This window comes from Mus caroli, unplaced genomic scaffold (genome assembly GCF_978045245.1).
Source record: "Mus caroli unplaced genomic scaffold, Mus_caroli_1 scaffold_9, whole genome shotgun sequence".
Classification (NCBI taxonomy): Eukaryota; Metazoa; Chordata; class Mammalia; order Rodentia; family Muridae; genus Mus; species Mus caroli.
The window spans coordinates 59,608,901-59,619,099 of NW_028227264.1; the positions used below are offsets into that span (position 1 = coordinate 59,608,901).

At 51.6% G+C, this 10,199-nt stretch overlaps 1 protein-coding gene across 1 annotated transcript; it reads left to right on the top strand.

Annotated features, from left to right (window-relative positions):
• Positions 1–1,512: 1,512 nt before the first annotated feature.
• Positions 1,513–7,480, top strand: Nodal (nodal growth differentiation factor). The gene is made up of 3 exons (XM_021175111.2): positions 1,513–1,708; positions 5,898–6,613; positions 7,276–7,480. Exons 1-3 carry the CDS (start codon positions 1,513–1,515, stop codon positions 7,426–7,428), a joined length of 1,065 nt encoding a protein of 354 aa, XP_021030770.1. The 3' UTR covers positions 7,429–7,480.
• The last annotated feature ends 2,719 nt before the right edge of the window (positions 7,481–10,199 follow it).

The following is a 10,199-nucleotide window of genomic DNA, read 5'->3' on the forward strand; positions in this document are numbered from 1 at the left end:
TGCAGGTCTGCAGACCCCGGGTGTCTCCCTCTGCTTCCAGCACCTGCTCACCCTCCAACTTGTGAGAGCGCCCAAGTGGGTAAAGTACCCAGCACATAGTAGGTGTTCAGTAAATGTTAGGCAGCTGCTAATGTGCTAGTTGGAGGCTTGAAGGGGGCAGGGTGGGGGTGGGGAGTAACTAAGGGAAAACCAGCCATGGAGGAGGAAAACATGGGGGCGGACTTTGGGACAGGAATTTACATTTCTTTAAAGGTAATTCCTATCCCGCCTTCCCTTTTGAAAACACAAAGGCTAGGATCTTTCCATCCTGCAAATTCTCTTCTCGATGGCTCCCTTCCTAAGAACTCAATCATTTATACAGCGTGAAAGAACGACCACCCCTTACTCTAAGCCTTACTCGTATGGCATATTTGTTACATTGAATTTCCTCACAAACAAGAAATATGACTGAGGACAGTTACTTGGAGAAAAACCAAAGGCATTTAATTCCGTCTTGGGCAGACAAAGTCAGCAGGTCTGGAGAGTGACTGAGATGCCCCAGGGCTCTGCCCCTCAGGCAGGAGATTCAGCCTGCAAACGTCCAGCTTTTCTTTTCAGCCTTCAAAAACTCCCATAGCAAGCAGGTAAGGACCTGTCACCCTCAAACCACCAAGATCCAAGTTTCCCTATAGCTGGGCCTTCACCTTCCAGGAATTATTCCCCTTGCTCCCCAGGAGGGCACTTTGGTATTTGAAGCTGGCATTTGTCACCAAGGACAAGGTCCCTAGAGCTCATCTTTTTTTTTGTTTGTTTGTTTTGTTTTGTTTTTCGAGACAGGGTTTCTCTGTGTAGCCCTGGCTGTCCTGGAACTCACTCTGTAGACCAGGCTGACCTCGAACTCAGAAATTCACCTGTCTCTGCCTCCCGAGTGCTGGGATTAAAGGCGTGCGCCACCATGCCGGGCTAGAGCTCATCTTTGTTCTCCCAAATTCTCAATACCCCCTAGTTACCCAGGGGCCTTGCCAATGAAGGCTGTAGCCCAGGCCAGCCTGGTGCTACCCAGAAAAGAGGACTGGCCCCTAGCCCAGCACTCCCTACCTGTTTTTGGATGAACTGGAAAGAAAGGGGCCCAGAAGAGGCAGAGTAAGGAAGTCATTATTGAATGGTTCTGGGGTTGAAGCCAGCCAGGGCTCCAACACACCTATAGCTCAGCGAAGCTTCATTCGGAACAGACCCTAGCCCGCTCTGTCTCAGCAGGGAGACTTCCCGAGGTGGAGGGGCAAGGTGAGGGGGCGGTTTAGACTCAGACTCTGTATGCACCCCCCACCCCCGCCACAATTTCTCTGTAGTCTTTCTCAGCACATCACACCTCCCCCCAGCAGGGGCTCCCCTGCCCTGCCCCTCCAGGGGGTGTTATAGGTTCTTAACCTATAGGTTATAAGCCTCTCCGGAGGGAGGGAGGGAGAGGGGCGGGGCGGCGGCGGCTCAGATATAAGGGACCCTGGTGTTGTTTGCGGGTCCAAACAGCCCACCATGAGTGCCCACACTCTTCGCATCCTTCTTCTTCAAGCCTGTTGGGCCCTACTCCACCCGCGCGCCGCGACCGCGGCCGCTTTGCCTCTGTTGACACGGGGGCAGCCCTCGTCACCGTCCCCTCTGGCGTACATGTTGAGCCTCTACCGAGACCCGCTGCCTCGGGCGGACATCATCCGCAGCCTCCAGGCGCAAGGTAGGCTGCAAGCCTGGCCTCGCCAGCACCCAAGGGCTCACGGCCGGGAGGCGCGCGATGGTTGCAGCGGGGTCTGAGCATCAAGAATCGTCCAGAGACTGGGATTAACTGTTTACCTGTGGGCAGGCTCAGAGCACAGCGCTAGTGGCGCGGTCGGAATGGAACCAGGGGCCACCGCCTTTCCGGTGGGTCCTACCTCAAATGGTAGAGGGTAAAAAGGGTAGGGCGTGGGCCGGATCACGCCACTGAGCACCTGCGAGTCTCAGTTTGCCCATCTGTAGTTTAGAAATCCTAAGACCTTTTTGATAGACTTATAGAAGGGACTAGGTGACAACGCCCCATCTCCCCCAGAAACGCTCTGCCCTGAACCGGGCGTAAAATAAAACAAGTCGTTACTGGTTTTATCCCGGTTGCAGCAAATGACACCAGGAACTAGGGCTCAAAGATCCGGAATTAGAGATCGGGTGTCCAGAACTCAGGCAGCACTCGTGGTTGGGCGGTGTCAGGTGTCCTGGGTGACCAACAGGCTCGGAACCTACTTGGATCGAGGTGTTCGTGTGTGTGTGTGTGTGTGTGTGTGTGTGTGTGTGTGTGTAGTTGGCCCAGCGACCCTCATGAGTGATGCTCACCAGAGTAGGCCGACAGGTGGGTGCCCAGGAGAGGGAGTTCGGACTACCTTCCTGGGAGCAATCAACATCCCATCTCTTGGGCAGCTTGGCCAGCCCGCTCCTCTGTCCTCTGGGGCCAGACGGCCCTCCGCGGGACCCGGACGCAATCCACATCTTCTAATCCGGTCTGACCCGCCGCCCGCCGGCCCTCACGACCTGGAGGCGGAGTCCCTAGTCCCTGCCTGCAGCGTCTGGGCTGTGACTGCCGGTGACCCTCTCCTGAAGGGTCATCTGGGGACCACGGAACAGGATAGGGTCGGACAGAGGTAAAGCCGGGAAAGCATACCTTTCCAGTTCACTTCCCTTCTAGAAAGTTCTGGAAGATTTGTATGGTGATGGGACAATCTGGGATGCAGAGAAACTATTGAGGTCCATCAGATTCGGTTTTGCAGTCGCCTGAGCCCACGGCAACATCACTTCGATTTTTATTTGCTTTTGTAAGTCAGGGGACTACTGTCTCCTGGCTTGTTTAAATAAACCCAACCAACTTTAGCGTTTTAACTATTCCACCAACGGTGTCGGAGGCCTCCATTTCAGCAAAAAAGGTTTACCTGGATGTGGTCTAGAGGAGAGTGGCATCCCAGGCCACTCCCTCAGTACTTCATCTACTCCTGCATAGCGGAAGTGGGGTCTGTTAGCTGTCTGTGCCCACTTGTTCAGCATACTCTGGTGCAAATGGCAGTACCAGGGTGTGTGTGTGTGGGGGGGCAGAGAGGCAGTTCATGTAAAGCCATGGCACATGGGAGGCCGAAAATGGCAAAGGCCTTATGATAGCCCCTTGCCTCCTGGGCTGAGGGGAGGGGCAGCCGAATGGCCTGAGATGCATGCAGCTCTTTAGAATTAGAGGTGGCTACATGTGCTAATGATTCTTGCCAAATCCACACTCGGCACACGGTGTGTGTGTGTGTGTGTGTGTGTGTGTGTGTGTGTGTGTGTGTCAGGGTGTTCCTGAACCCCTTCCGCATGCCCATCCTGTTCACATTTATAGTATGGGTTGTTCAGTGAGCTAGAGCTATATCGGGAGGACCCTCTATCCCAGGAAACCCTGGGAGTGGCCAGTGAGGAAGTAGTTTTTTCCTGCCCAGCCTTCTCACTGGCCATCACAGTCACTGGTGAGTGTACTCACTGGGGTCACTGCTCTCAGCCCAGGGTCTTGTTGTGCCTGGCTACCACAGTTTATTATGAGTTCTGGGCACAGGCAAGGAGACCCTTGAAACAGCCAACCTTTGGATACTTTGGTTGTGTTGGACAAAGCATCTCTCTGAGTATCTCAGTTAATCGAAGCACAAACTATATGAAGCCCAGAGAAGGAAAACCACCGGGCCAATGTCAAACTGGGACTCCTCAGGTCATGGGGGACGCTGCTTTTAACTGCGGAGCAGGGACACCTTCCTCGCTGAGAGACCTTTTGCAGACACTTAGGGTAAAAGTTTCAGATTGCTCACAGGCTGCTGGGCAGAAGAGGGCATCCTACCTAGCACCCAGGGTCAGTGGTGTTTGGGGAAAGTCTCCGAAAGGGCTGGTTATTGTCTCCTTATGTCGCTAATGAGGAAGGAAGTGGAAATTAATTGAAATGGCGGCTAGAGACAGGCAGAGGGACAGAGTTTTGGGGGGACTGGGGGTGGGGGGAGAGAAGCTGCCAGAGGCTGAATTCAGTTCAGCCCAAAGATACTCTGGGAAGTGGTTAAAAACTAGGAGCCAGCAGGGCGTGATGGCGCACGCCTTTCAAATCAAAAAACAAAAACAAAACAAAACAAAAACCCCCAAAAAACTAGGAGCCATGCTGGAGCACCCTGATCACTGCCACCTCCAGGACTGCTCAATACACCCATCGGAGTCCTTGCTTTGTTGTTGGTTGGTCTTACTTATTTATCTCTAATGAAATAGACTCATGTAGTTTGTTCTGGTCTCACATAACAAATGTCCCCAAAGCTGGCCATGAATTCCTGGTCCTCCTGTTTCTCCATATCCCAAGTGTTGGGATTAAAGGCCTACACCACTACTTGTGACTGTAATGCAAAGGAGAGGAAAGTAGGCTTGCAAAAAGTGAAGGATCACTTGTATTGTTTGTGCCTCTGCCTCCCAAGTGCTGGGATTAAAGGCGGGCGCCACCACACCTGGTTTGCCCAGGGTGTCATAAAGAGATGACCAGAGGGCTGGAGAGATGGCTCAGTGGTTAAGAGTACTGGATGTGCCAGGTGTGGTGGCGCACGCCTTTAATCCCAGCACTCGGGAGGCAGAGGCAGGTGGATTTCTGAGTTCGAGGCCAGCCTGGTCTACAAAGTGAGTTCCAGGACAGCCAGGGCTACATAGAGAAACCCTGTCTCGAAAAACCACAAAAAAAAAAAAAAAAAAAAAAAAAAAAAAAAAAAAAAAGAGTGCTGGATGCTTGCTCTTCCAGAGGTCCTGAGTTCAATTCCCAGCAAGCAGATGGTGGCTCACAACCATCTGTAATGGGATCTGATGCCCTCTTCTGGTGTGTCTGAAGACAGCAACAGTGTACTCATATACATATATAATGAATAAATCTTTTAAAAAATATATATATATATATTTTAAAATCCCAAGAAAGAGAGAGAGAAAAAATCCAGAGAGAGAGAGAGAGGGGGGGGGGACCAGAAGAGGGATTTGGGGTTTGCAGTCAAGCAATTTCAAGCTTACTCCTAGCGCTAATCTCTTCTCTCCTCTCCCCCCCTCTGCCCCTCTCTCTCTCTTTCTCGCTCTAGTTCTCTCCTTCCTTCCTTCCTTCCTCCTGGCCACCCAGCCCACCCAATTTCTAGCCCAGGTTGATCTTGAACTTTCAGTGAAGTTAAGGATGACTTTGAACTTGATCCTCTGATTCTACCTCTGGAGGGTAGAGATTGCAGGCTTGCTCCACCACACCCATAGTTTATGCAGTGCTGGGGATCAAATCCAGGCCTTTGGGCCTTATAGGCACGTGCTCTCCCAACTGAGCTACATTCTCTCACCCTTTGGTTACTTTTCAAGATAGGTCTCACACACAAGCCCTTGTACTTCCGACACCTCCATTTTCCTTCATCTCTAAAATGGACTATTTCTGAGTGTATATATATATCTGAGTATATATAGTCTATCCCAGCTCCTGAGAGGCTGGGACAGAAGGATGAGGTCCAGGATGAGTATCCAGTTGAGCATAAATAATAGCAGGTTCCACCGGGCAGTGGTGGCACATGCCTTTAATCCCAGCACTTGGGAAGCAGAGGCAGGTGGATTTCTGAGTTCGAGGCCAGCCTGGTCTACAGAGTGAGTTTCAGGACAGCCAGGGCTACACAGAGAAACCCTGTCTTGAAAAAACAAACAAACAAAAATAGCAGGTTCCAATTTTGCCTCAATTAGTATGAAACCACTTCAAAAAGCCAAAATAAGTCCGATGGACTCAATAATATTGCAAGCCAATGGGGTGGGTGAGGGTGAGAGGTTGGGGGCAGGCAGCCTGTCCAGCTGTGGTTAACAGAACTCTCTCTCACACTGTTTCTATGTTTTCTCCCCCCGCCCCCCAGATGTGGACGTGACCGGGCAGAACTGGACTTTCACGTTTGACTTCTCCTTTTTGAGCCAAGAAGAGGATCTGGTATGGGCGGAGCTCCGGTTGCAGCTGCCGGGCCCTATGGACATCCCCACTGAGGGCCCACTCACCATTGACATTTTCCACCAGGCCAAGGGGGATCCAGAGCGGGACCCCACTGACTGCCTGGAGCGCATTTGGATGGAGACGTTCACTGTCATTCCTTCTCAGGTCACGTTTGCCTCAGGCAGCACAGTCCTGGAGGTGACCAAGCCACTCTTCAAGTGGCTAAAGGACCCCAGAGCACTGGAAAAGCAGGTGTCCAGTCAAGCAAGAAAGTGTTGGCATCAGCCCCACACCCCACCTGTCCCTGTTGCCAGCACCAATGTGCTCATGCTCTACTCCAACCGGCCTCAGGAGCAGAGGCAGCTAGGGGGAGCCACTTTGCTTTGGGAAGCTGAGAGTTCCTGGCGGGCCCAGGAGGGACAGCTGTCTGTAGAGAGCAGTGGATGGGGCAGAAGGCATCGAAGACATCATTTGCCAGACAGAAGCCAACTGTGTAGGAGGGTCAAGTTCCAGGTGGACTTCAACCTGATTGGCTGGGGCTCCTGGATCATCTACCCCAAGCAGTACAATGCCTATCGCTGTGAGGGCGAGTGTCCTAACCCTGTGGGGGAGGAGTTTCATCCTACCAACCATGCCTACATCCAGGTATGATGCTTGGCTGCTAGACGGTGTGTGGTGTGTGTGTGTGTGTGTGTGTGTGTGTGTGTTCAAGCCTTGGGAGAGGGTGTTCTCTCTAGTTCTCTCTCCTCTCTCTCTTCCTCCCTCCCTCTGTGTGTGTGTGTGTCTGTCTGTCTGTCTGTCTGACTGTCTTATTACATGGCTCAGGATCACCTTGAACTGCTGATCTTCTTGCCTTCACACCCCTCGTCTGGGATCACAGGCATGTACTAGGGATCAAATCCAGGACCTTGCCCATGCTAGGCAAAGGACTGAGCCGCATCCCCAGCTTTTCCCTGTTCCCATAATTAAGTGATGGGGAGGGAATAGAGTAGACCTCTGCTCCTCCAGCTCTGACATTCAGAATTTGTGGACTAGGCAAGTCTTCGCGATCTGGCTCATTGCTCTGACATTAAGCTGCTTATTTGCGGAATCCTGTCTTTTTCGAGGCTGGTAACATGTTTCACAGGCATGGCGTGGGGGCGGGCGGGGGGGTTCGTGAGCTGGTTGCATGGGCAGCATTCTACTTATTTATGAAAATAATTTCCTATTTTTGTACCAGAAGCTAATTTTTCACTTTAGCCAGAAATAGTAACTCTGCCTTTGCCCCAGCAAATACAAACTGACCCTCCCTCGTCCCTCCCTTTCAGAGCCTGCTGAAACGATACCAGCCCCACCGGGTTCCTTCCACATGCTGTGCCCCCGTGAAGACCAAGCCACTGAGCATGCTTTATGTGGACAATGGCAGGGTCCTCCTGGAACACCACAAGGACATGATTGTGGAGGAGTGTGGGTGCCTCTGACAGAGCCAGGGGGAGTGCTGAAATCGGCTTGCATTCCACAATGCTGATGAACTCCAAGGAGACTCCACTGTGTCTATCCAGGGAGCAGAGTTCTGCCTGCTGGAGCTAAAGAGAAAAGCCCCGCCCCCTGTGCATACAGTGCTCTTAGACTTGCCAAGCCAGAGAGGCTACCATGGCGAGGCAGGATGGGGAAGCCTTGCAGGGGCTGGCTCGCTGGGCTCCCTGGAAATAGGGTTTATGAACTGCTTGAAATTGTGTGCAAAGGCTGGGGTGTATATATACATATATATATATATTTATTTTTGATGCCATCTGTAACTTTCTTGTATTCTCAAAAGTGGTCTGTGACCTGCTGTCCCTCCCTCAAGATTAGTATATATTTTATTAGATTATAAATGAGCCATTTGGTTCTCCCTGCCTCAAGCTGTGGTAGGCTAGACCCACAACCTTCTGGCTGGCTGGCAGTGACATACTGGCCTTGTTCAGGGGCTCTCTGATCTCTAATGACTTGCCTAAACAATAAAGCCACTGTCCAGTTCTCCAAGGACAGTTGGTGCCTTTGACCAGAGAGGTGGGCACTTGTCCAAGAGGGGACTGGCCATGGTGGACCTTAGAAGCCAGAGCCCTGAGACGTCTGCTTGGCAGACACAACCCAAGTCTATTAAAAGTCAGTGACAAATTCACCTCCGTCTCACAATGTGTTTCTAGGGTCCTGAGTTCTGATCCAGCAGGGGATGGGGTTGTGGTCTTAGCTTTTGCAGAGGCTGTGCGAGGTGTGGGGAACTCACTGCCTGGCATCCCTAGTAAAACAAAAACTGGGAGAGCCTGATGCATATGTGAGAAGTGCCTCTGAGAGCTTGGGAATGATTGGCCCAGTAGCAGACACTTGCTTAGTACACGTAGGACCCTGAGTTAAACCCCAGCATGAAAAAAGTCAGGTGTGTAGTGGAGCACACCCTTAATTCCAGCAGTTGAGGCAGAGGCAAGCAGGTCTCTAGGACAATCAGAGTTCTAGGACAATCAGAGGTACACAGTAAGACCCTGTCTCAAACAAAAAGCTGCATGACAGGGAGGGCCATGGGGCTTCATGCCCTCTAGGCCTTCTCCCATCTGAGTCTTTCAATCCTTAAAGTTTTAAGGCCCGCTAGACCCGGGTACCCGTGTTCTAACTCCAGGTTCTGCGTGGCATAGCAGGAGGCTCGGCTTGCAGTAGAAAGTTCTACCACTGAGACATCTGAGTACCTCTGTTCTTTTGGCAAGGTTGAGGGGGCTGCTTTGGGGTGGAGTTGAAGTCCACAGGAAACACCCTCTCTCCCCTTTCCTAGGATGCTCATCCACTCTGTTCCAGCCTTGGCTGAACCAAGCCAGTGAAACTGGTCCAGAGACTGGGCTGGCTACAGCCTAGCCTGGGATTGAGAAAGCTAAGCCCAGGAGCACTGAGCAGAGAAATTGGCTCAGTCACCACAGGGTTCTGCCTTGGGTTTTGAGTCAGGATCTCTCTCTTTAGTCCCGACTGGCTTCAGATTCTCTCTTGCTTGACTCTCAAATGCTGGGATTACTCACCTCTACCAAGTGTTGACTTCCAGGCCTCAGGTCCACTGTAGAGTTTAAGTTCTGGAGGGAAGTGGCCTCCCAGGGCACTGGGAAGCAGGTGCCTACAGTCCCTACACAGCACGACAGGGCCAAAGGCCATGGTTATTTGTGGTTTCAGCTTGTGGGAGTGTTTACAGTTGGCTGTTTTGTGAACTTGGGACAACAAAGCTCCCTGGTGGCAAGGCACAGCCCTGTGTCAAGTGGGGGATGAGGACACAAAGTGACCACTTTACCCGTGCTGATTGTGGTCACCACGCTGGCTGCAGGACCACCGTGAGGCCCTGGCCAGGGCTATCTGGGTATCAGTTCCTAACAATGATTCTGGATCTAGTCCATGGCTTGGCTGAAGGCCTTGGACATTCCAGAGGGCTGCCTCTGAGAACTGTCCTATCTGAATATGGGCCTGCAATAATTATTTGCTCCCAAGGCAAAGGTCTGGTATTCTGCAACTGCAAGCAGGGCCAAGAGGAAACTGCCTTGCCTTCCTGGCAGACAGTGGGTAGGTAAACAGTAGCAGAGAAAGACAGTAACCAGAAGAGGGAAAGCACACAGCTGTGACGCTGCACCCTAACCTGGGTTTATCGTCACCTTAAGAACCCCCTTACAGGGGGCTGGAGAGATGATGGCTTAGCAATTAAGAGCACTGGCTGCTCTTCCAGAGGTCCTGAGTTCAATTCCCAGCAGCCTCATGGTGGCTCACAACCATGTGATTGTAATGGGATCCGATGCCCTCTTCTGGTGTGTCTGAAGGCAGTGACAGTGTAGTCATATACATTAAATTAAAAAAAAGAAAAACCTGTTATAGTAGGAAGATCCCCCTCCCGCCGCTCCCCCCCCCCCAGAACCCACCCCTGCATGGAGGCTCTCCACAGGCTGGCGATTCTCTCAAACCCAGCTGAGCTTAACATGTTTTGAGAAGAGTCTCACAGTGTAGCTGGTCTGAAACCCAGTGTTACATACTGCTTCAGCCAAGCAAGTGAAGGGAGTGTGAATCACTTGAGGGTTTTTTTTGTTTTTTGTTAAAGATTTATTTATCTATTTATTTATGTATGAGTACACTGTAGCTGTCAGACACCCCAGAAGAGAGCATCGGATCCCATTACAGTTGTCTGTGAGCCATCATGTGGTTACTAGGAATTGAACTCAGGACCTCTGGAAGAGCAGTCAGTGCTCTTAAC

Coding starts and splice junctions, on each gene's coding strand:
- Nodal (XM_021175111.2), top strand. CDS start 1,513: ATGAGTGCCCACACTCTTCGCATCCTTCTTCTTCAAGCCTGTTGGGCC. Junction 1,709..5,897: donor CCGCAGCCTCCAGGCGCAAG/GTAGGCTGCAAG, acceptor CCCGCCCCCCAG/ATGTGGACGTGACCGGGCAG. Junction 6,614..7,275: donor CCAACCATGCCTACATCCAG/GTATGATGCTTG, acceptor CCTCCCTTTCAG/AGCCTGCTGAAACGATACCA.